A 25,103-nucleotide genomic window follows, 5' to 3' on the forward strand; every position below is an offset into this window, starting at 1 on the left:
TTTCTGTCTCCCTGCACCTCGCTGCTCTAGCTGGGCTCCTTTGACAGTCTGTCTGCGTGTAGGCAAGAGGTTAGCAAAGAAGGGGAAATTAAAACAATGTTGTACATTATATAGTTACCAGCTATTGAAAAACCTATTTTGTATGCAAGACAGCAGTGTAGAGATATATGGAAAGCCTTGGGCTAAGTACAGAAGATAATTACATTTGGAATTTTACTGAGTTAAGTCATTTATAGCTTCAAATAGTTGGAGAGAAAAATCAGCAAAAACACACTTAAACTTCTTGTTGTTACTTTTCAAGATAAGCATTTTTAAAAAATTCCTTTTATCTTCTTATCTTACAAATTACCCTTTTTTTTCATAGATATTTCCTAAATTTTACTTTCAGGAACACGCTGGTCATGACACTTTTTCACTATTAGCCAAAGCAATATAAACTATTTTAATACAAGTTTTATAAAAATCAAACTACCAGTCATAAAATATCAGAGTCTCACAGAAAACGTTATGAGAAATGGTCTGTTATTTTAACAAGTTTCTTGGGAATTAGAAGAAAGAATCTGCAGTCTTCCTGGTAAACTGAGATATGAGATAATCTTTTACCAAAATGCAGTAATAACTCGTGCTGAAGGTAAATCTAGATTATTCAGTTGCAGTCAGCTTGAAAAGCATTAATCCTCCTCTCCTGCAGTTACTGGGCATGTCTGTGCCTGGAACTACAGGATGATGCCCTAAACTTCAACAGGACACCACCACTGGTTGCTGCCTCTCCACAGGCCTTTGACAATACTTCGGAAAGGTTCATTAGTGCTGCATTACACTAATTGTAGCAAGTGACTAATATCCACAGATTCACACCCATTTAGCGCTGAGAATCTGTCTTAGCTTAGAGTCCTTGCATGGAAGGTAGCATAAAGTCCCCAAGTCAAGAACATAATTACAAAGTGATATGAGGGCTAAGTCAAAAAATTCTGTATGACTATTTCTAACAGTCTTGCTAGCACAGTACACAGGATGAACTGGAGGCTTAATTTAGACTGGGGTGTTAATAACAGAGTGAGACCATCTATGCATCATCCATCAAGAATGGATGGAGGAAGAGGGTTGTCCAGCTTCTGCAATGCACCTGTGACTCCCCCCTTCTCCCTCCAGTGGTCTTGTGGATCTGTCCTCTGATAATCTGCATAACTTTGTACACAGGAAGAGACAGAGGATTTGTCTTCTAGTGCCTACATTATCAGTCCGTGACCTCGTTTTTTCACAGAGAAACATAATACAATGAAAGCCTAGCCCATTAGCACAGTTCTCAATGACATGGTCTGCAGCACCCAGCGTGTTAAGAGCAGGAGCAGCTGGACCAAGACCATTGCCCTAACGCTCCCCCAGTGGAGCAGTTGCCAACAGGGGCACAAATCAGCCCTGGGGCCAACTACGTGAGTTCTGTGAGCCAGATAGGAGAGGGACCTGTAGCTTTTCCCCGTTGCCCCCATGACTTTCAGCAGTGATGAGAAGCTTTGCCTTCAAGCAGAGCTGTGCAGTGTTGTGTGCTGTTCGGGGACCAACATCATGGCAAGACCCAGCTGCTGCCCTGTCTCATGCTCATACAGCCCTGTTGAGACACAAACCTAACAAATCCGTTATATCTGAGGGATGCACTACAGGTTTTAAATGGACACAAATGCAAGCCTTTTTTTTTAAATATTATTTATTTTACACAGAATAGTTTTGTCAGTATCATGGACAGAGATAAATGCAGTGTTTTTAAAAGGCAGTAGTTTTAAATGAACTTTTTGAAGGAAAAAACAGGTCAGATATGTTTTGTGTTTGATTGTAAATGCCCTTTTGCAGAAGTATCATGAAGCTTAGGTCTCAGCATTTCCATCACAAACATTTAAAATTTCACAGACAAGGTAGAGTTCTTCTCATATTTCACTTTGTTTAAACCATCCTGACATGATCATTTGTTGCCATTATAAATAGTGAGAATTGGGCTGCTGGGTAAAACACAAACACAGGAACACTTCCCTATCCTTAGTGAGATCTTAGCTGGAATATGACATTCATTTTGCTGCACCAGCGTTGAGTGGAAAAACATTTCAGGACAGCAACAAGGCTCTGATATACTTTTTTAAAAAAATAAAAATATAATATATATCTCCCAGTAGAACAGGAATCCAGCTGACCATTTTCAGGGGAGCAAAAACACTGTGTGGGCTTGTTTTCCTAAAGCATCCATTGACACTTTTGAAAAACGGATCCTGAACCTTTCTAGTACACAGCCTTACTAATAAGCACGTAACAGGAGGGAAGGTTATGTCTTGGTTGTCTCTCACACTGCCCACGGCTGGCTTCCTTCTCCTTTGTCCTTGGTCTTTTTCCAAAATCCTGCTGCTGAAGTGATCTCCTCTTCCTGTTGATCTGGCCATGCTGCTCCCACTGAATGCCCTCACTGGGTTTCCATTTTCACGTTCCTGCTCCTTGCCCCTATTTTCTGTCTGTTTTTCCTCCCGGACAGCTTCTGCACCCTGTGTGCCTAATGCCTTCTCTCTTGCTCCTTGGTCAACAGACTTTGCTGCCTCCTCTCCTTCATCCCCTTATGGCCTGTGCTTTCAGTGCCTTCCCTCTTCTGCTTTTCAAGCAGGTGCAGTTTTAGGATTTAACCTCTCCAGGCCAAGGTATGTGCCTGGTGTCCAAACCTGCAAAGCACTGTACACATGTACCTTGCCCTGGAAGGGTTTTCTATGGAAGAAACACTCTTAGGCACCTAGATCATGGTGAAACTGCACAGAATTGAGCACCATTGGTGGAATTGTGAGAGGAGGAAGCCTCACAAAATGGGGCTTTCCATGAGGAACTGGGTGGCCACTTGAAAATTGTCACCATCTAGACCTTTCAAAAAGGATACAGGAAAAAGGAACGAGGCTTCAGATGGGACTGTGTTGTCAGAGTCTTCATGTGCCCTGTAGGGAGCAGAACTCATGTGTTGAAGTAATCCGCAATGAAAACCAAGAACTTGCTGTTTCTGATCTGCTCCTCAGTATTGCATCTACAACTGATAAGGTCTTGACCCTGAATTTTACCAGGCCCCCTCTGAACACGTAAACATTTCGGGCTGGACCAGCAGCTCTAAGGCCTTGCCACAGGAAGCTTTGACAGATCTACAGCCCCTGTTCTTCTAAAAAGCTCTTCCAGTATTTTCTCCTGTGCCATCAGTCATCACTGTCATTCAAGGGAGGGCTCTGCACCCAGAGGTAGGGGCACCCTTTCCAGCAGGACTCGGGAGGTCTGTGGGTGCCAGCTGAGCCCCAGGCAAGGACATGGCTCCCTCTGTGCCCCCTATCCTGCTCCATGCTAGTGCCAAGGGAGGGAGCTGCCAGCGTGACTCCAAATTAAAGATGGGTGTATCCCTTCGAGTGCAGTTTTCTAGACTAAGAAGCTGCCACAGGAGACCAGCAGGTGGGGAATAATTCCCTGGTGGGAAATAGTGCCCACCAGGAGCACTGAAGCACAGCTCTTCAGACTGATTCAAGAGTTGCATTAATCAGTTTATTTTGGTTTCATAACAGTCTCTTGCCCAATAACACTGTCAGTAGATCAGGAGCGTTTTCCTGTAAGTCCACTGGCAATCCCCATTTTGGGACCATCTGCACTCCAGTGAGCACTTGCTCCCATCAGCGGCCCAGCAGCCGTCGTGACTTCTCTTGAATCACCCTGCTGAGCCACGGGGCTGCTGGTGACGTTCTGGTTTGGTATCACTGCTGCTTCCTGACCTAGGGGAAAAACAGTTTAAAGAAATTCTTCAGATTTTTTTACTTCTCTTCAGCGCTTTGAAACTGAGAGACCTCTATTTTTCATAATTTAAACTCCTGCCTAACTGGGTGAGTGTTTGAATTCCTAGACTATGACAAAACACTAGCGTGTGTCTGCCTGAAATGTCGAGAGGATCTTTAATAACGTTCCCCCACCAGAAACTGCATTAAAAGCGTGCTAAGATGATGACTAAAACCAATAAAAGCGAGGACCCTGGCTGTTGGGAGCTCAGTACCGCTCTGTTTCGACGAGGGGACACAGAGGAAGCCCGGCACAGGGTGTGCCCCGTGCTGCCCGGGTGCCTTTCCCTGCTGGCACTGCGCTGCTGCGAGCAGGAAGTTTTCAGGTGCCTGCATTTTGTTTGTTTGGGCTTAGAGCTTTGGTTTCTGCAGTAGCCTGCAGACCAAAACGTCATGCACAGATGACCCGGTGCCCGCTAACTGCTCAGGATGAGAGACCGCCCAACAAAGCTGCACTGAGAATAAGATGTTTACTGTTTTTTATTTGTTTTGTGTAAAGCACAGCAGCTGAGGGGAGAGACCTCTACTTTCTCTGAAGAGGTCCTCAGAGGACTCTCAGAGGGAGAAGTTTCTACTGCATTGCTGTGATAAGAGCCCGTCGCTGCTCTTTTGTGATATCCAGAGCAGATCTGGAGATAGATTGCAGGAGATCTGCTATCAGCTTCAGCTTTTCTCACTCGCCATGGAGGTTTTTGACCAAGAAAAGAAAAGCAGCCTGAAAAGCCCAGCAATTTTGCTTTTGCACTTCCAGAGCACACAGCGGTGACACCATTTTTCCCTTTATTTAATTCCTGTCTTGGAAACTTGTGTGCCAAATTTTATCCCATCATGACGCCTTTCTGGCACGGTCCGAAACCCCTCGCCTTGTGAAGAGCAAGACAACCTTGACTGTAAGGTTATGAATGGGGATTTATGACCAAGTCTCCTTTTATATACACTTAGCCCAACTCTGCTGCTACAAACAGATGACTGTGATAAGGTGGGCAGGTTGTTTAAAGTTTCACTGGAATGCAAGCACAGTTCTCCTCTTGGCACCAGGAATCTGGCTTGTCTAAAGCACAGCTCAGCTCTGCAAAAATTGTCATCTGTGAGAACCTGATCCAAGTCCTGCTGGAAACAGGAGCATTTATGTTGGGCATGTAGGTTAACACGCCTTTTTCATTAGTGTTATTTCATAATATCATCCTGCTTTTTTTTCTTTTTTTCCTTTTTCCTTTTTTTTTAATAGCAGCCGGAAAAAGTCCTATTTGCCTATAGAAAAAGTTTCCGAAAATAGTGAGATTTAGTGCCTGGCCAGTGCGTTTGAAATGCATTGGGAAGCCATCCTGGCCACAGCTGTGTAGGGTGTGATCCTGAGACACCATCCAGGTGCAGATCTCAAGGAAAAAACCTCAGGAGACTTGAGGAAGTGAGGGACAGCCCTTGACATCCAGCTTGGCCCCGGTTGTGGGCTGTGATGCAGTAGACGACATGGTTAGCTGTCCCACCCTGTGCTCCCTCACTCATGCACCAAAGGGATTCGGGTTCCCCTCGTGGCCCCACGGGGTTTTTGCCAGCTCCTAAGGACCAGCAGAGCGCTGAGGCCGCCTGTAGTGACTCGCCGCGGAGCCTCGTGTGGTTTAACCACCGCCAGCTCCTCGCCTGCTGCGCGGTGCCACAACGCCTGCACGTGACGTGAGAGCTGTGGCCCGCTCGTGCTGCTTGTTTGCTGCTACGGCAGGAGGAAAAGGCATCACGGAGGCACTGCGTAGCTCGCTTTCTGCTGTGCCTCCCGGGCTGGAGCGGGGCTGGTTAATAAACATGATTCACTGATGTCTTTTAGCTGTCAGGGCTAGAGTGAACCTCTTGGTGCCAGCAGGTCTAGCTCTTCTCACTCAAGGGCTAATGCATTTTGCTTTGGGAAGCACTGACACCCAGCACCAAGCGTTAGCTTTGCCTCGCAAAAAGACCATATACAATTTCCAAACTGCTCAGCAATAAAACTCTTCTGTCTTGCACGTTGGTGCCAACTGTTTAATTAGGAATAAGCAGAGATTGGATTTTATTCCTACAAGTAATAGAGCGTTTTTTTCCCCCCCCTTCAGCTTGCAAAAGATAAAGAGCGCCTGCAAGCCATGATGACACACCTGCATGTGAAGTCAACTGAACCAAAAGCCACCCCTCAGCCCGTAAGTACTGAACTGTGCAGAAAGCAAACAAAACCTCACAACAAACCTCTTTTCCTGTTTCCCACCTGGGCGTGTGATGCGAAGCGTGGCCCGCTGTGTGCAGCCTGTCGCGGCGAGGAGATGCAAAACACCTCCCTCGCTGGGGCTTTGCAGCAGGCACTGCCACAGGGACCCCCTTCTCACCATCCTTCTTCCTTCGGGGGGCCACAGAAACCAGACTCCAAAGCTGTCGTGGGGGGCCTTTCTCTGGCCTGTAAATCTCTTTACATTGGTCCGACTTGCATGAAATCTTAGGAAGTGTTAGGAAGGAGATGTAATTAAATTATATTTAGTGTATTTATTTAGCTTTCTCTCCGACAGACATTTACAGTAGAACAGGCTCTAGTTGCACGTTTCGATGATAAGCAGTTACTCGGTATCGGGTTTTACACTGTTGAAACTGAGAAGCTAAACCTTTTCCACCCTAGATTGCTCTTCAGAAAAGGGGGGTGCAGGGGGAGCAGCGAGGCAGGAGGGGTTGGTCAGCTGCTTCATAAACTCCACCTTCTTGCACAGTACCCAGGGGCTCTGCAGGCCAAGCCAGCTCCTGGGTTACTCCCCCAAAAAAGACAAGTCTACCATCTCCTCCCCTGCCCAAAATGACTCTTCAGCTGTTGTTTTCTCCTAACCTCTTAATGCTGAAAATGTTCCTCAGAGCTTCACATGATTATTCAAAGTGGAGAGAGTGCTTTGCTTCTTGATTTTAAGATTTGTAAGATTTAAAGGTACACTGGCTTTATTTGATTTTGCTTTGAGTCATTGTGTGAAAATTAATTGAGCGTTGACAATCTATAGTTAGTACTAGCAATTTTAATCAATATGCAATGATGCAGCATAATGACAAAGTATTGGTTTATCTGTTTTGACTGATTTTTTTTTCTATAAATAAAGCAAACACACACCCATATATGTGTGATTTATGGTGATCGAAATAAAAAGGAGTCAGACTATTAACCCAGCAAATATGGTAGCCTGCCAAGATGCAGTTGGTAGACAAAATTAATGTCTGAAACAGAACACATTACAGAGATAGAGAACATAAAATCATTAAACACTTCGCGCACCCATTTTTACTAGAAACGGATTTCTCAGTTTCCATGTAGTTGGAAATAAATGGCTGCAGAAGTGCATAGGGAGGCTACTAGATAGAAAATTGCAGGCTATTTGGCAGCGCTGGAGCAGATGTCAAAGTCAACGGGAAATTTCGGTGCCGTCTTGGAGAGAGTTGAGTGGTAGGTATGAACCTTCCATTTAAGCTGTTGAGATTCCTCAAATTGCTTGATCTGGTGGATACCGGCTCTCTAGAGTGGGAACTACATACAGTGGCTATAAAAATAGCATTCTCCTACTTCCTCGTATCCATCTCAGCCTGAATGCAAATGCTTCAGCACATTGTTGGCAAAGTATGTAGACCCAACAGAATGGGGAGGAGGTTTGGTTTCTATAGCTCTTACTGGATTAAAAATTAAAACAGCGGAATAATCTGGGAGTCTCAAAGCACTCTGCCTTGAGGCCTTTCATAACAGCGGTGCCCCTCAGGAGGAAGGATTAAAAACTAAAGGGAGGAAATCATAAGAAGGCGAGCAGTGTTTGGCAAGGCAGCTAGTGATCGATGCTCAGCCGCGGAGGGCAGGAAGCTTTGGCGGGTGTTGTAGGCTACGGAGATGCCAGGCGGTGTCGCCATGAAGATTAGTGTTAACAGCTAATAAACAGAGAAAAGCAGCGGAAAAAAAATAAAAAAAGTGAACGCAGGGGGAAAAGGGCTGTCTTGATTAGTATTAAAAATGTTTTACATTCTGGAAAATTATAGCTTTGTTGGGGACCTCCTACTAAATTTATTTTTAACTGCTCTATTGAAAATTCTGTACCACTAGTCAACATTATCTCTCAGTTGCTCAGCACAGTGTTTCTTTATTAAAAGAAATAGGCATGAATATTTTTGACTGAAAAATTAATAGCTTTTGAATTCATACACAGCAGGTTTTCTTTTGCAAAGAAGTCCAATATCGCTGCACAGCACTTCTATAACCATTTATTTGGAGTCCAAGTCAAACCTTTGACAGCTAGAGCAGTGTTACAAGCCAACATAAAGAACTCCAAGATGTAAACCAACAATAGGCAGTCTGTGTGAGGTTTGCCATTGTCAAATACATAGATTGTTTGGATTAGTTTATGTAAATGTACTGTTGTATTACCCTTTGGAAAAAAAAAGATCACATTTGTGTATGAAAAGTGGTTTCGTTCACAGGCAGCATTATAAATTCCTTATCCTTTAACTTACATGTTAGAAGTAAAAATTGGTGCCTGACAGGCCTATATTGTGTGGCACTCTGTTGTTGGATTGAAACTGCCTTCTTTTCATTTATTGAAATATAGAAAAATTTATTATAGATACCATCTGATAAATCAGAAATTATTAAAATATGTATAGGTGAAGCATTTGAAAATTAATTATAAAATGTAGAAGTATAGTGTTTTGCATAAATTGTGCTTTCGTTGTGAAAAAATACACAGGCACTGCTCAGACTCTGCTAGACCCTAGTCCTTTTAACTCAGTGGGATAGGACTTTGGTAAAAAGATCTGATGACCATTATTGCAGTGCAAAGTATTCTTTACATCCAGTAATTAATTTTTTTTTTGCCAACATAACTAATGCAAGGTGTATGTTAGAATTAATATATTACGGTACATCAGCGCTTATAAAAGAACGAGTGGCTGCGAATCCAAACGTAGCAGTGAATTGGGATTTAAAATTACAGCCTTTTCATGACTGAGGAAATGTTTTTATTCTGCTCAAAGGATCTTAATGCTTATTTATAAACCGTGTGGTGTTGGCAGGTAGAAGCGGTGATTGAGCTGCTTACTGCTCATCTGGTTTAACCAGGAGCCCAGTGTGACCCACACGGACCATCGGCCCTGCCTTTGCCCCTTGGGCTTCAGGTGGTGGTGGGCAGGTGGTTGTCAAGGACTGGTTGGATCCCAGGCAGCTTCGTGGTGCTTCTCCATCAATTCACAACTCACCCAGGGTTGGTGAATGGCTGTTTCTCCAGCCTGGTTGTGTCCATCACAACTTCAGGTGCCTTAGCTCCTTGCACTAATTTTCACCCTCGCAGTGGAAGGGCCCGTGCGTTTCCCTACCCCAGTTCACCAAAACTGCTCGAGACAGCCCGTTAGCTTGCTGCCAACATCTTGTGTAGTGGAAGGGCAGCTCTTGTGTTCCTGTGGGGGTTTGGGGGCAGCCAGGAGGATGGGTGAGGGCAGGCTGGGGAAGGAGAGGAGTTGGGGTGAGGGCAGTGTGGGTGCCTGCTTGGTAATGACAGGGTCCAGCGGTGCAACAGCTTCCAAGAAAATGGCAGCAGCTCTCAGCTGGCACTCAGAACACGTGAAGTTGTTCCTATTACTGCTGCGTGTGGTGTTTTGGTGAGAATAAAGGACTGGCTGAAGTGAGAACAAAGCTGGGAAGCAATGTGCTGTGACATCTTTCTAAGGTAAAAATTTTTTTCAAGGCAGAAAAAGAAAAGCCAGAACAGCGATTGCTCAAGAATTATCATTCTGGTTTTGCAATTAAGATAGCTTCCCCTACATGCTATTTTCATTCGTGGTAGTGATCAGCATGGTAGGTTAAAATGGAAATGTGATTTTTTTGGAGGATTAACTAACACTGAAGTTCATACGAAGCAAGGGAAAAGGAAAAAGCATCAACCAACAAGTAATTCTGCATACTAGGTGCTATATCCATCTTGTAAAAACAGACAGAAAACTTTAAGAGAAACTTTTGGCACTTTAAATAAAACGCACTGTTAGATATCCCCTATTTAATGTATTTTTTTTAACCTAACCATAGCAATTATGATTGTTTTGAAATACTGTTTTTAGCAACTGTAATAACAAAGCATTAAAAAAAATAGTCTTTTAACTGTTGAGGTAATGACTGAGCATTTTAGCTGCTGTAGCCGTACTTTATAGTTTGAAAAAATAATGATACACAGCAATAAAGAGAGATTCTCAAGCACAACAAAAGCTGTTTTTATATACTGGTTTTCATTAAGTCTCACTCCTCAGCTTCAGTTTCCTTAGTGTTCCTGCCAATAACAACACCTGCTAAGTGATTGCTGCCTGCCAGGCTCGCATCTAACACGCTGATGTGTCCAGGCTGAAACGGGAGAGGAAGACACGGCATTTAACTAAGTTTCAGGCCCAGCGTCAGCTTTCTCTCCCACCCTCGGTGTGAAGAAAAGCACTCTCTGCTCTGGAGTGGTTTAGGGTCCAGCAGCTCGGCTCAGATAAATCCCCAGCCCCGGCTGTGACCAGGACAGCAGCAGCAATAGCAGGGGAATCACTGCCCTGCAGCAGTGGGTATGGCCCCTCTGGGTTGTTTATACATGTGTATTTCTTTTTTTTTTTCCTTTTTTCTTTTTTTTTCTTTTAAAAGTGTTTCAGATCGGGTTTTTTATTGCAGCCACTATTGTCATGTAAAATGTTTACACAAAAAGAACTCAGGCTGAGCCCTAATGGGAGAGCCACTTACTGGAAATCTGGTTTACAGGGTGAAGGAGAGGGTTACCTCTCTGCCTTGTTTATATCTAAGGAAAAAAAAAAAATGACTCAGTCTTCACCTTTAATAGGAAGACATGACTATTTCTTGAAAGGGAAGGTTAATGATAAAATCCTAAGCAGGATATTGAACACTGAAACAATTACAGCATTTATGATTGTTGAGTTAAAGCAGTATGAGGTGCTGGTCTTAAAAACCAAAACTGAACAAAGCAACCAACACCTTTCAGAGACTGAATTTACAGAATAATTTACGGGCATAAACCGGTTGTGGGGTTTGGTGTTTTCTTTTTTTCTTTCTTTCTTTTTTTTTTTCTGTTGTTTGTTGTTTTTTTTTTCTCTTGTTTTCTTTTAAGGCTGGAGGAAATCCTCCCTCCCCCCATCCCCAGTGCAAACACTACAGAAACATTTAACTCTTTGGTGTGAGGGCTGTAGGTTGCCTGACATGGTTGTGCCTTACTGCAGGACAAAAATTCTCCCTCATTCAAGTGCAAACTTGGTGACCCGTGTTCGCTCCCCTCTGACAAAAACGGTTCCTCGTCCAAAAATTACAGTATGTGGGAAACAGGCTGTGTACAACATACCAGTGTGAACAACTTCGCTAATCATAGTAACTTGTTTTTAAATAGAAAATGCAAACAGTGAGCAACCGTGTCGAGTTTCCATCAGGAAAAGAAACCCTCCCAGCCCCGTCCCTTCCTGATCTTTGCCCTGAATAATCGTCCTCGGCCGTGCGGGGCACGGGCGTTAGCGCATTTCTAATTGGGCACAATATTAAGATTTAATAGTTTACAATCCCGATGAATATTTCAAGATTGCAACAAAACCAACACCATTCATAATTTGTTGTTCTGCTCTAATTCACCACCCAGTTTGCAGTCCTCGCGTTACAGACCCCACAAAGAAAGCGTCTGGGAGCAGCCCTCTTCCCCCCGTGCCCTGCTCCGGGTGTCGGTAATGTCCCCTGCAGGGATCAGTCCCCTGCCAGAAGAGGAGAGAGCGGTGAAAAAAATGCAAGGCAGGAGGAGGAAGAACTTCGCTAGCAATTGACAAGGTCGTCTTTCATTAACTTGTTGGTTCAGGCTCACAAACGGTCGGCGGAGGTGAAACGCGGCATACTCGCAGCATTCCAGCTTTTTGTTCTTTCTTTCCTCGCAGACTGCAGTCATGTTTAATTTGGAAACTGGGCTCCTTTGGCAAATTAGCAATTAGAACAATTTTGTGGGAATATGTATATGTGTCATTAGTTTTCCTGCAAATTAATAGCGAGAGCAGAGGTCAGGCAGAAATTTTCCACTTGACTGCAGCTCCTCTGTTGAGATTTGGCACTTTGTTTTGGAACGGCCACAGCTGCTCAAAGCCACAGTCTTCCTTTAGGAACTGTCTTTTAATTAGTTTACCTCATAGCCATTATTACAAATATTACTGCCTCCCCTCCTTGAAATAAAATTACTGTTTCTACAAAATATTCCAGTGACATCTTGCACCACTGCACATTGATGGTGGGGTCACTCGAATGCAGCGTTTAATCATTAGATCACCTCCATAAGCATCTCCTAATTAGAGTCCTTACAATACAATTTTATCTGGTAATTAGCTGAGATTGGCTGCTTCCTCTGTAGCTTATTAGTGGCAGCCCAGCAGTGGGTGTGAATCACAGTGTCATTTGTCAAGCCTGTTAAAGCCCCCCCCCTTTGCTCGTCCTCTCCTGTGTTTATTTCTACTTGCTACCTATGCTGAAAAGCCTGAAGAAATTTAACTCGATTCACATCCTGGAAGCAGGGAACGCTGACCTTTGGGGATCCTTTCTCGCTGCTCCCTAGTAGAAACAGATTAAATGTTAAGTTTTTAAACACTAAAAAAGGAAGCAAACTCTTTTGAAATGGGGTAGCGAGAGCCGTAATGATGAAGCACGAGCAGTGATCTTTCCAACAGGAGGGCCCGGCTGCCAAGCCTCCGCTAGAGATGGGCACTTAAAATTGATGCAGATTTGCTCGCAGTTATTGGACTGTTAAAATGTCCATTTAGAAACTGAGATAAAATACAGTAGATTTAATTTCATGGTGAGACCTGTCAGTTGTACTATTATTATCGTCACCGGTCCTTTTATCATATGTAATAGATGGATAGATGGATAACAGGGAGACATTACCGGGTGTGTATCCCTAATCAGTGTCCTTAAATCACGCCAGTCAACAAGCGGAGGTGGCTCTCGGCACCGCCGGGCTCCCAGCCCGCGTCTTCTCCCGCAGCTTGCACTTAGCTGCTCCCGCCGGGGCGGGATTCGCTGGGAAATCAATACCTGTGTTTTACTGCCTCTCGTCATCTCCTCGCTGGGGTCTTGCTCTCCGGCATCGCCACGAACCGTTAAATATTTCCCGTGTGAGGAGAGCCCCGGTTTGCAGGCACTGGCACAAAGGGATGGGTGGCAGGTAGCTGTGCTGCCAGGCTGTGGGGTCGTGCAGCACTTTGCAGCACCAGGCTTTTATGGCTGGGCTTCCAGTCTTTTTTTTTTTCCAGTTTTTGTGGCTTTGCTTCGCAGTCAGGACAGAAAAGCAGGCACCCTTATCTGTCACTCGGCTGGGCCCTTCCTGTGGGCCACTGGCTTTTTGTCTTGGTGTCGCTTCTGTGACACCGGAACCTTTTATTTTCCACTACCTTTGTTTCGGATAAATCCTGTTGTTTCGATAAAGAACCCCTATTTGTGGCTGTTAACTCATATGAGGGATGCTAATAGGAGTTTTCTTATCTGGTTATTTTCACATGAGGAAAATGAATACAGTGCCTTATGGATAAACTGGAGATGTTTGGGGGCGTGTCTGACCTGGGCGCCTCGCCTTCATCTGAAAAGGTTTTAATGTCCAGCCAAAAAGAATTTTAATCATGAACAAAAGTTATAAAATTCCGGCCCTGGTAAATTCAGTAGGAATTTTGCTACTGACTTCAATGGGGTCCGGATTTCACCGATACTATTTGCAAAAGTGCCTAAGAGAAGGAAATGTGGAAGTAGTTCAGAGAGCCCTTTTCTCGGTCATCCTTTCTGATACCGTGGGTAAGAGATGGGGTGTTTGTTGAAAATACTCCAGCAGGAGCGACCTATTGTAAGGGAGCTTCATGTTCCTGAGGGCACTGCTTCAAATACTGTCTGGGGCTGGGGTTTGTGCAGGTAACGCCGCTGCCTTCCGTCGGGGGAGACAGGCGAGTGATGCCACTTGTGCTGGGCTGAGTGGCTGCAGTATTTCATGCAGTGTGATTAATTAAATTATTCCAGATTTAACCTACTCGGGGCTTTGCTTTTAAAATGGATGAACGGGAGCGAGAAAAAAAAAGAAAAAGAAAAAGCCCAGATGCTGAAGAGAGAGATTGCGTTTCTCCCTACCACGTCCTTAGGAAAGTCTTGCCTTTTATTCTAAGCCCGATGCCTTCAATGAAATATCCAAGAAGATTGATTAGAAGCCATGCATAATGATAGCATGGAAATAAGAGACGTGTGGGCTTTAGATTGTGAAACAATGGAACTAAAATAAAATATTAAAATGATTATGTACTCGGTGAGATCTTGTTTTAAGGTTTAGATAAAAATCCACAATTTGTAGTTCTGGCAGCAGGCTACATCATTCTTTTTTTTTTTTTTTAATCAATCTGGAAATTTATATATTCATTTCTTTACTGGTTCCTAATGGAGATGTTGCAACAGCACTTAGAGCTGTAGCAAGCACTCGAGCTGTGTTGTCTGCTTCGAACTGAGGGAAGTGCCATTACCGAGAATTTTCTCCACCATCCTTAATTAGCCAGAAGCGCCGTTTGTAACGCAGTCCTCGTCCTCTCCTTCCCTCTGCAGCTGAATCTGGTATCAAGCGTCACGCTTTCCAAGACGGCGTCCGAGGCTTCTCCACAGAGCTTACCTCATACTCCCACCACCCCGACTGCACCCATCACTCCCGTCACGCAGGGACCGTCGGTCATCACTACCACGAGCATGCACAACGTCGGACCCATCCGGAGGCGGTACTCGGATAAATACAACGTCCCCATTTCTTCAGGTAAAGGGGGTACTGGTGGCACAGGCCCTTGTGGCCTACGTGGCTTTCTGTCGCCTGCAGCCCGGCATTGGGAGGCTGTGATGATAACAGAACAACTGCTCTTATTCAGCAGATATTGCCCAGAACCAAGAATTTTATAAGAACGCCGAAGTTAGACCACCATTCACGTATGCATCTTTAATTAGACAGGTAAGCAGAGCCAAACACACGCGTTCGGATTAGAAAAAAAGTCTCCCTATATGTGCACATTCTGGATTAAATAGATTTTCAAACCTTTGGTATGTAAGCATGCTCAAATGCTCAAACCTTTACTATAAGGGTTTTTAGAACTGCAATATATAACATAATTGCTTTTGATTAAGTATTACAATACGATGTGATTATTAGGAAATTCATTTCACACAACAGTGAAAATGAGCCTGTTTAAAGATGGCAAGTCAATTATCACAAGCTACAGTAATCTCTGATCCCTAGAATTAATCTGAGCTCTAAATAATTACTGAGCTTTAATCAGCTAGTGAAATGTTTTGCATTTCTCTTTGATTCTGCTTTATGAATGACTAATAAATTAATATTTCTGTAAGGAAACAGAAATAAAAACTCAAAACAATTAGATAATTCCATTTTGAATTTTGCCATTGAACTGTTAAATACAGCCATTAATCTTAGTTTGTATTGTGAAAACCTTCCTTTGGATTTTTGCTCCAAATCTCTTCTCTTTTCCTTGCTTCTCTTCCTTTCCTTCTTGTGCTTGTTCAAGTGAAACTCTGAATGTATTTTGAACTGGTTTGTTCATAACTGATCTTGCAATTGATTTGCTTCACAAGGCCATCCTCGAATCTCCAGAAAAACAGCTAACACTAAATGAAATCTACAACTGGTTCACACGAATGTTTGCTTACTTCAGACGCAACGCGGCGACGTGGAAGGTAAGCATTATCCTGTGTCTGCCTCTTGCCTTTGATATCTGACATGTACTGAATAGACGTTGCTGATGACATAACAAATTGTAACGGCATGTGGACATGAAAATTTAGATCGGCAGTTTTGACACACACTAGGTGCCTTATCTGCAAGAAGAATTTGATATTTGGCAGAAAAATTCTTCTGCCTTTGAAAACCACTAATTGAATCCCCATTATTGGCTTTTATGTTCTGTGATTATGCCACGAGTTCCTCTGTGTGGTTGCTGCTAGCAGTGAAACTCAAGCCCTTCAGCTGGAACATATTAAAAAAAGAAAAAAAGAGGTAACATTATTGTGTCAGTGGAAGATATGCTGTTTGTCTTTTTAGTTATGCAGACTGTAATCACAACTACTTTTTTTTTTCCCAGGATCTATAGATAAGTGGATTTCTTTCCTCTATCAATTGACTCTGAGCTACATATGCAGATCTGTTATAAACTTCCTTTTTTTTTTAGTCACACAGCAGAAGCTTATCGAACATAATATGCAAGAAGCAAGCCCCACCATAAGAAATCTGTTTAACAGAACTAAAACTTGATATTTGGCACTTCAATTTCCTACTGTAACCATCTCTGATACTGTTAGATAAGGGGTCTGAGGAGCTAATTTTATTTTCTGTTTTGGAGGCCACTCTTTCCCTTCTACATAACATTATAATAGCCACACCGGCTTCTAAAGCTGGTATAATTACTAATGAATGAATCAAATAATAGGATCTTGCGTTGCAGTAAAAATTGCATCCTAGTACTTTGAGCTTCTCTTAATCTAGGCAACTCCGTTTGTTCTCTAACAACTTCAAATGACCAGGTAGGATGAATATGTCCCATACCTGCTGTTTCATTAGCTCTTCATATTTTTCCTGTCTCAGCCTGCATTTAGATTAATTCCATCAAAGGATGGAGCTAAAAATGGTCCTTGGAAGTTAGTTTAGTTTTAGTAGCACATTATGCTTTTAATTCAGATCCCAGGGCAATTTTGTACATTTTCAACCGTGGTCCGTAACCTCTTAGATTCAGGAAAAGTCTATGTGATTGCTGCTTTGATTCTTTGACTTCAGTTGGAAAACATGAGCAGTGTTTCACTTTGCAGCCTCCTTACTATCCAGAAAGGAAATTAACTTTCCTTGATTTAAGATCCATTTAGACCTGCCTGTCTTTTGCCGCTGGAGTGCTTCCAGTAGGCCTTTTCAGCAGCTGCAGGTGTGGGTCTAAAGCAAAAATCCTATATAGTTCCAGCAGCAAAAGGAAGGGAAGTGGAGAAGGGAGTGGAAGAAGGCAGCCTTGGCTGTATGTCCTGCGAGGCTAGTTTCAGGAATTAGCTTGTGCATCACTTAAAATTGAGTCCCAGGAGCCACGTGCAATTGCAGTGTGCTTACAGAGGAAGAGAGAGGCAGGGCTGGCAACCCCTGGGCTTGCAGAAGAGCAGTGTGTCCCAGCAGGTCCATTTGCAGACCCCTCACAGACACCTGCACCTAGTCCTGCTCCACTACCTGGGAAGAAAAGCTTCACCTCACGTTCCAGAATTGGTGTCCACTTAAGTAGCGCAGGTTTTGTACTGCTCAGGTTTGTGCCAGCCTTCAGGAACAGCAGGGATGGAAATGTAGCTCTGCGTTGGCATGATGGGAAGCCCATGGGGCACAGTGCAGGCGTAAGGGTCTAATTGCAGAATCCAAATCATTTGAATATATATGTGCTGATTTGTGCTCACCTTCAGCTAATGCTTAGGGGGCATTTGAGTCAGTGTTCCCCAAGTTTAGGCTCAGGTTTTGGTTTGGGCAAGTTTCCTTGAGACTTGTTTCAAAAAACCAGACGAGTGCAGGAATAAAGACTTTTTAAAAATGAACCTCTTCCCCAAAATGCTGTACCGCAGAGCACGAGCAGCTATTAAAATAACAAACCCTTTCATTTTCTATATTCAAGCATGTTCAGGGTAATTTTTCTGCAAAAGTGGCTTGCATACAAATATTTTTAACAAGGTAAATATATAATCTTACAATAATAGCTCCTAATTTTTCTGTTAAGCTGATTGCTAAGGGAGCACTGTGAACTGGTTCTGACAGGTCAGAGGCAATGTCTGTTTGCCTTTATTTTTGGAGTAATTTGCTGGCACTGAATTGCAGCCATGAGGCACGGGCTGCAGGTGTGGCTCTGAAACGTGAGGTGTTGTTCGAATAAAACTGTTAGATAGCAAGTATCCAGAGGCAGTGAAAATAAAGCATTTTGTTCTGTGACGAATTCCTTAAATAAGTGATCATATTGAAAACAGAAAGCGAGGGCAGCTCTTCATGGACATGCTGCAAATAATCCAACTTGTCTGCCTCAAAATCTTCAGCAAGAGCCTGATCCAGCAGCCCCAGCCCTCAATGTCAAGTTGCGCATTGACTTCAAGAGAGCAAGAACAGACTGGAAAGCATTTCTCCAGCATTAAATACATGTAAAGAACACAAATATTTCTGCTCAGCTGTGTATTTAGAGACTGTTTACAAACTCTGAGGACTCACTTCACTGAACTTTGCTGTATGCGTTTGATCAACTGCTGTATTAACTAGGAGATCAACTTTCACTGTGGGAAATAGCATTATTATTCTTACATTTTGCTCCAGACTTGACAGCGTTCCCATTTTCACAGGAAACTGCCTGAGTTACCCAGATGTGGGCCGGCAGCCCTGTGTCAGGTTGCACTCGCGCGGACCTCGGCACCCACCGGCGGCTGCTGAGCTCGCTGGTTTTAGCCCGGGAGGCGTGGGGCGTTGGCATTTCTCCTCCACCTCAAAATCAGGGCTTTTGCCGAAATTTTCAAAACCAGTCAGAACTTAGAGAGGTAGGGGAAAAAGAAAATTAAAAAAAAAAAAAAAAAAAAAAGAAGAAGAGGATAATAAAGGAAGGAATGAAGTAAGGAGAATAAAGTAAGGGCAGAAAGAAGCAGCCCTGGTGGCCAGGTTGACTTCCAGCTAGATTTCAGCCTCCCCCTGCCGTGCTGAGAGGAAAAGCATATCCAAGGTTGGTTCCACCAGTTCCCCAGTGGAGCCCTGTGGAAGAGTTGAAGCACATGGAGCGTGCCATGGAGCAGGGTCAGGCCCTGTGTCCGCAGGATCAGGCACTTAGAGCCAAAGGAGACTCATTTCCATCCAAGTATCTGCTGAGAGCAGGCAGAAACCTCCCCTGAAGCAGGGACAGGAGGGTTGGGACTGCTAGTGATTGCAGGGACGTGGAGAAGTAGCAAAAGAGTCTTTGCCTTTCCCCACAAGCACACACACCACTGCCTCTTAATTTACATGACAAATGCGCTGTGCGTACCCTTTGTTTGCACAGTGATTTAGACATTCATGATTAGAGCTCCCTTTCACCATCCAGACCCGATGTTCATTAAAAAAAAAAAAAAAAAAAAAGATGACGACGACGGGAGGGAAAAAAATTGTGGTCTCTTGGTTGCCTAGACCCAGGCCATGTGTTTGGCTGGCACTGCGCCTGCTAACGAGTCAACCAGATTGACTAAATCAATGGTGCCAGTGATGATGGATGGAGTTTGTTCGCCTGCATATTTTCAGCAAATGGCTTCTTCTGCTCTCCCTGTTTACCAGGCCCCCTTTCAGCTCCACGCACGAGCCGGGGTGCTTGGTAGCGGGGCTGTTTGCTGAGAAACCCCATAAAGCGGGCACGGGGCATGGCACCCCTCGTGAGGAATAACGAGGCCCTCGGCACCATTTCGGAGGGAGCAGAGACAGAAACCCAGAGCCTGCCGTGCTGCAGCGAGGTGGCTCATCACGGCCAGCTTTGGGCACGGTCCCAACACGTCGCAGGGGCCGAGCGGGCTCGTCTGCCTCACAGAGCTCACCCGAGCCCCTGACGCCGGCGCCTGGGAGCACCAGGGGCGCGGGTCCCTGGGGGTGATGAGCTGTGGGGATATTAGCACTTTGTTTCGGAGAGCCCTCCTCGTGTTTTCACTTGGCAGAGGCTCAGATCAGTCAGCGCAGCAGCCTGCCAGGAACGGGAGCCAACTTCCATATAAGCGCATGCCGCGGAGGCAGGAGCCGGTGCCGTGCCGGCCGGCGGGGTGCTGCCGAGCCCCGGTCCCCGGCGCTAGTGTGCAGGGAGGTTCAGCACCTGATTCGCATTAGCCCGGCTGTGGGAAACCGCGGAAGCACCAGCTCCAGTGCCTCCCTGCTCACTCGAGCCGCCCATGCTTACATTAAATCCTTTCTGTTCTTCCCAACCGCTTTCTTTTTTTTCCAGGAGAGGAAAACTGCTTCTCTTTGCAGAGCGCCTGTATTTGTTTTGAAAATGTCAATGCCATGTTCCTCTTGGGTTGTGTATGAAATGTGCCGTATTATACAACATGCATGTTTAAACTGATGGCTGTGCTCATTCGCGTTGCGGATAAATGATAACAATAACTTGATTTTCTAACCTTGGGTTTAAACTTTTGTATTTATTTTATCTGTGCAAAATAAGATGTAAAGAGCTGGGTGTGGGGAGGGGAAGGGGGTTAACATTGCAAAATGAGGACTGTCAAGCTGACTGTGCTGCTGTTCTTGGACAATGATGAGCATTTTCTCATAGAAAGTTTTTGAATGTTTTCTCTTTTATACTTGCTGCAGAATGCAGTGCGTCATAATCTTAGTCTTCACAAGTGTTTTGTGCGAGTAGAAAACGTTAAAGGGGCAGTATGGACAGTGGATGAACTAGAGTTCCAAAAACGAAGGCCACAAAAGATCAGTGGGTATGTCCACCATGTTTGAACTTCTTAGCCTAGCTTGGATCATGCTTACAGTTTAACGTAGAGGCTTTTGGCTGCTAGCTGGTGTTAGACCAACCACAGGTGGTTTCGCATTGTTTCAGTTAAGGGAAACCAAGACCAACATCTCATCACTACTGTTTGTATGCCCACCAGTACCCTGACCCTGCTTGCTTGGTGTTTGTTGCATCACATGCTAGTAGCTTGTAGGTGGCAATGCATATTAACCCTCACAAACCATTTGCTTATGCTTATTGCATTTTATTTTCTTTTTCCTTTTCCCTGTATTTGATGTCTGTTCTGTCCCCGATCCCGTGTCCCTTTGTTTCCACTTCATCTCCTTTGCTGCTGCTCTTGTCCCAGGGTGCCATTCGCACCAACCTCTCACTGCATAAGTGCTTTATCAGAGTAGAGGATGAGTTTGGGTCCTTTTGGACTGTTGATGATGAAGAGTTTAAACGTGGCCGTCATATTCAACGAGGCCGTCCTCGAAAATACTGCCCTGATGAAAACTTTGGCGAGCTTGTTGCACAGTAAGAGCTTTTACTTGCTTTAATTTTTTTTTCTGCTGTTGCTTTGCTTTGCATGATTTACCCATCTCATGTAGACTTGCATTTCACGAAATAGTGACATCACCTTTGCTGCTAAAGAAACTAAAGTTTTGGTTGTTATATGTCTATTTTGTGTGTCCTACTCTGATAATCCAAATGCCTATAATAATAACTCTACTGTGACATGTTTGTTAAGAGCATTTGTTTATAGTGCAATGTAGGCTAAAATAGTTATCCACGCTAGTGCAGAAAAGCTGCTGTAGATCTGTCAAGAAGACATATATGCAAGGAAAGGCTTCAGAGAAGTTTTAATCTGATATATTCCTTTGCTTTCAATTGTATGCTTTGGTTTGCAACTCTTAATCAGAAATATGGTTAGATGCTTTTAAAACAGAAACACTGAATTAACTGAAAAAAAAAAATAATAATTTGAAAGTGCAGTGAGACCAGCTGTAAAGATTATAAACAACAGGGCATCCTGTGTCTACAACAACCACGCACAAATATTCCTGTGGTTCCCAAAGCAATTTTCTTTGACCTTTTCTCGAAGGCCATCTCTCCAGGACAACTGATCCTTGCCGGTCCCTGTGGGACAGGCTCAGTTAAGACTCTTCACACCATGATTTATTCCCACATGAAAAAAAAAAAAAAAAAAGCTCATCTAGTTTGTATTTGATGATTTTTCTTTTCCTCCAGTGGGGACCAGTGATTTGTTGATGCCCAATAAAGAGAGAGTGGATGAGCTTTGCATATATTTTCCTCAAATCCGTCCCCGTATGTAAACTTTAAGATGTAAACTAATGGGTGATGGCATGGGCAGTCCCCAGTCAGGGCCACCTGCCCTTTCCCTGGGAGGAAATAATACGGCTCAAGACCTCTCTCTTGGTCCTGCTGCTCAGTTGCGAGCAATTCTGCTGCCAGCAGCTTCGAGAATAATTTGCCTTATGCAGTATTTAAAATATCCCGTGATGCTTTTGATCATAGCCTCCTTACGATGGACCTTTACATGGTAACTGGCTCCTAGACACGACGAATATTGGAAAATTTCTCCTGAACACAGCTAAAATGAGCAGAGATGCCAAGATGTGCTACTAACGCAGGGTAGTAGAACACATGGCGAGGTAACGTCAAGAGATAATGATATTTCTTACTAAGTAAAGACAAATATGATAACCGTAGGAAAAAAAAATCAACTCAGATTTAAAGAAAAAGAGAAACAAAAGAGAATTTGTGTGGAAAAACAATCTGAGCTCTAGTTTTCTGGTGTGGGAGGAAGCATTACATGCTTGACGCGCTCGTGCAGGGGTTGGTTGCATTTAACTCTCTTTTTTATGTTTTTCTTATGCAGTAACCCTTCTCTTATTAAAAACATACAGACCAGCCACACCTACTGCACACCTCTCAATGCTGCTTTACAGGTAAGATTAATAACTGTAGCAAATATGCAACAGAGGCGTGTGTCTTCCCCACTCATTTCAAAATATATTAGCCTTGCTCTAATTAGATATTAAATTTTAATTCCGTTAAACTTTTTTCTTAAGTGCATAAAGCATCATAGTCCCTGGAGGCAAACACATATCAGGCTGCTTCAGCATTAGCTAGATGCTTAGCATTTTGAATATTGTGGCAAAAAAATTAAAAGTTCACTTATTAATATTTATCAGCAGTATCATAATTTCCATCCTCTTATTTCAGAATTTCACTTGAGGCAAAAATACCACAAGTGTAATTACTCTAGCACAGCTATTAATGTGCTGAATGATAGGATACTGCGCCACGTGACCTTCTATTGTTCATGGTTTTAAAGAGAAAGCAGATCATTTTTCCCCCTTTTCTTTTAAGGGCTATTTTTGCATATCTTCCCATTGTTGTTGAAAAACAAACGTCGCAATTCCTATGGAAAAAAATGGGAATTTTTATTGGTTTAAACTCCTGTAACTGTAAGACAAAAATTCTGTTTTTCACAACATAGAAACGCACAAAGAGTTGGTGCACAATTAATAACTTGCAGTGTGGAAGTGTGTGCTTCTCCAGACGTTTTTCATGTGCTGCACATCAGGTTCACATTTTTTTCCATCCCTACAAATTCCTGAGTCTGTCTCAAAAACATCAGGTGAAGTCAGTGTTCACTAAACGAACCAAAGACGCAAATGCATTACTGTGCCCTGGATTTGCAGGGTGGTTTTTGTTTGTTGGGTGTTTTGTGCTTGGGTCCAAGCCTGTGCCCTACCGTGCAAATTCAGCCTGGGGCAGCACCTCACGTGGTTGCACCCTGGTCATTTGTTGAGGGTTGCTTCTCCAGAAGCTCACTGATGGCCATGGATGTTTGCTGGGCAACCACATTTTGTGGAAGGTTTACCAGACTTCTCTTTTCTCAGCCAAGAAGCAGATTATTAGGAGAAAAGTGATGTTCTGCATTTCTCCTAATTATTTGAGTTTATGCAGTAACTTCTGAAAAGCAAATGAAAGCATGTTTAAATGAAGCAACTGTAAATACCATTCATTAGTAACTTATTTTCCCTTGAGTCTTGTGAAGTGTGATTTTTAAAGACTGCTTTGTCTCTTGAATAGTATTAAGATTACAAGCACATTTTACATTCATGAGGCTGAAAGGCAAAAATGAAATGATCCTGCATTTCTTCACATTGTTAACTATGTGACTAATTTCAATTAATATGCTTATCATACGGAACTGTTCGTGTTTTATTTCTGAAACACGTGTCGTTGTCGTCATCTCCATCCATTCTTGTCTTTTGTGATAACCTCCAAACCGCTTCCCTTCCCCACTTTCCCTGGAAGTGGCACATGCCCGTGGCCTCACGTAGCACTGGAGGAACTCACTTCGTGGAGAGAAGAGCCTGGGCCAGAGTTGCTACAGTTTTTGTACCCCCTGTAATAAACTGGGGTGATAAACATGATGTTTATTGCACTGAGACAGGTCCTCCATTGGGTTTAAAATAAACCAAGCAGGTTCCTGTTCCTGAGGTTAGATTCAGAGGCCAGATTTCCAGGTGCTCATGGTGCAGGACAGCTTGGGCGAAGCTGTTTGGCGTGGGCAGCACAAGGCAGCGCTGGCACGCTGACCTCCCTCGTGCAGTCAGCTTCCCCATATGTTTTTTCTTTTCCCCGTGCCTCCCCTCTTCTTCTCCCAGACCCTTCCGATGCCTCCTCCATCTGTTTTCCCTCGTGGCCAGGGAGCAGCAGCTCTCTCCCTGCTGTGTGTGGGGAAGGTAGGGGCACTCCAGCTCTCACCAGCACTGTCTTTTCCCAGCAGGTCGCCGGGGGCTTTCGTGCTCCCAACCCCCTCCCACCACCACCACCACTATTATTATCTTCATAGCAGCTACTCCTCGTGTCCCACCTCTCCCCCAAGAAATTGCTTTACTGCAATTACAAGTTATCACTATGGGTGAAGAACTTGAGTCATTATTTTGCCAAGTGCAGGAAATGTGAACCATTCTTTGCATCCCCTAATCACAATGAGTTTGCCGGTTGTTGAATCAAGAAGATAAAAATAATCCTCCCCGTTAGAATAGCTTTTGTAATCATGTGTGACACATAGGGCTGCACATGGAGAGGTCACCGTAAGGAAGAATAAAAGGGGCCATGCTCCTGAAGATGCTGCTGGCAGGGCTGGCCGTCCCCCCTCCCAGCCCTCGTCTCTGGCTCCGCTTGCCTGGGAACAGCTCTGCTGGCTCAGATGGCAACGAGCACGGAGTTTTGTCCCACGAATTAGGAGCGGATGAGAGCGTTCGGTGGGGAGCGCGTTTGCATGAATTCCCCTCCCATGGGCAGGTTGCATCATGCAGCCCCAGACTCAGATGGAGTTTTTGGCTCGGCAGCCGCCTGACCTCCCCCCAGCGCAGGTCGAGCGCTGCCGAGCCAGCATCTGGGGCTCTCCGGCGCTGCCGCGGCTCGGAAAGCTGCCGATGATGTCAGCTGGATCCGGCTCAGATGGGTGAAATGGTTAAATGTCCTCCGAGTCCCTCGGCGCGACGGCCCTGCAAAGCCCGACCTCCCTCCCTGAGCAGCAGTCCCCGCCAAGCGCCGGGCTCCTCGGAGGCTCGGGGCTTCTGCGCTCCCACCTCGCCAGGCACGGGCCCGTGCCGTCAACATGAGCTAATCCTGACATACAGTAAATATTAGCAGGCAGAGCGGTGGGAATCAGAAGGGAAATATTTAGCAGTTCATTCTCTTTGTACAAAGATTTCCATTTAG

General features: G+C 44.3%; 1 protein-coding gene across 28 annotated transcripts in view; it reads left to right on the plus strand.

The window, feature by feature from the left end:
- FOXP1 (forkhead box P1) overlaps window positions 1-25,103 on the plus strand; it is a 364,496-nt gene that overhangs the window by 327,810 nt on the left and 11,583 nt on the right. For 18 of the 28 annotated variants that reach the window (XM_072044450.1, XM_072044454.1, XM_072044448.1 and 15 more), the window contains 6 exons: window positions 5,915-5,998; window positions 14,434-14,635; window positions 14,745-14,824; window positions 15,463-15,564; window positions 20,698-20,867; window positions 22,234-22,303. In XM_072044450.1, coding sequence (XP_071900551.1) covers window positions 5,915-5,998; window positions 14,434-14,635; window positions 14,745-14,824; window positions 15,463-15,564; window positions 20,698-20,867; window positions 22,234-22,303 — 708 coding nt within the window. Of the gene's footprint in view, window positions 1-5,914; window positions 5,999-14,433; window positions 14,636-14,744; window positions 14,825-15,462; window positions 15,565-20,197; window positions 20,320-20,697; window positions 20,868-22,233; window positions 22,304-25,103 lie in introns of all 28 variants that reach the window. The other 10 variants (XM_038186088.2, XM_072044464.1, XM_072044465.1 and 7 more) reach the window with 3 other exon arrangements.

This window comes from Anas platyrhynchos, chromosome 13 (assembly GCF_047663525.1).
Source record: "Anas platyrhynchos isolate ZD024472 breed Pekin duck chromosome 13, IASCAAS_PekinDuck_T2T, whole genome shotgun sequence".
In the NCBI taxonomy this organism is placed as follows: Eukaryota; Metazoa; Chordata; class Aves; order Anseriformes; family Anatidae; genus Anas; species Anas platyrhynchos.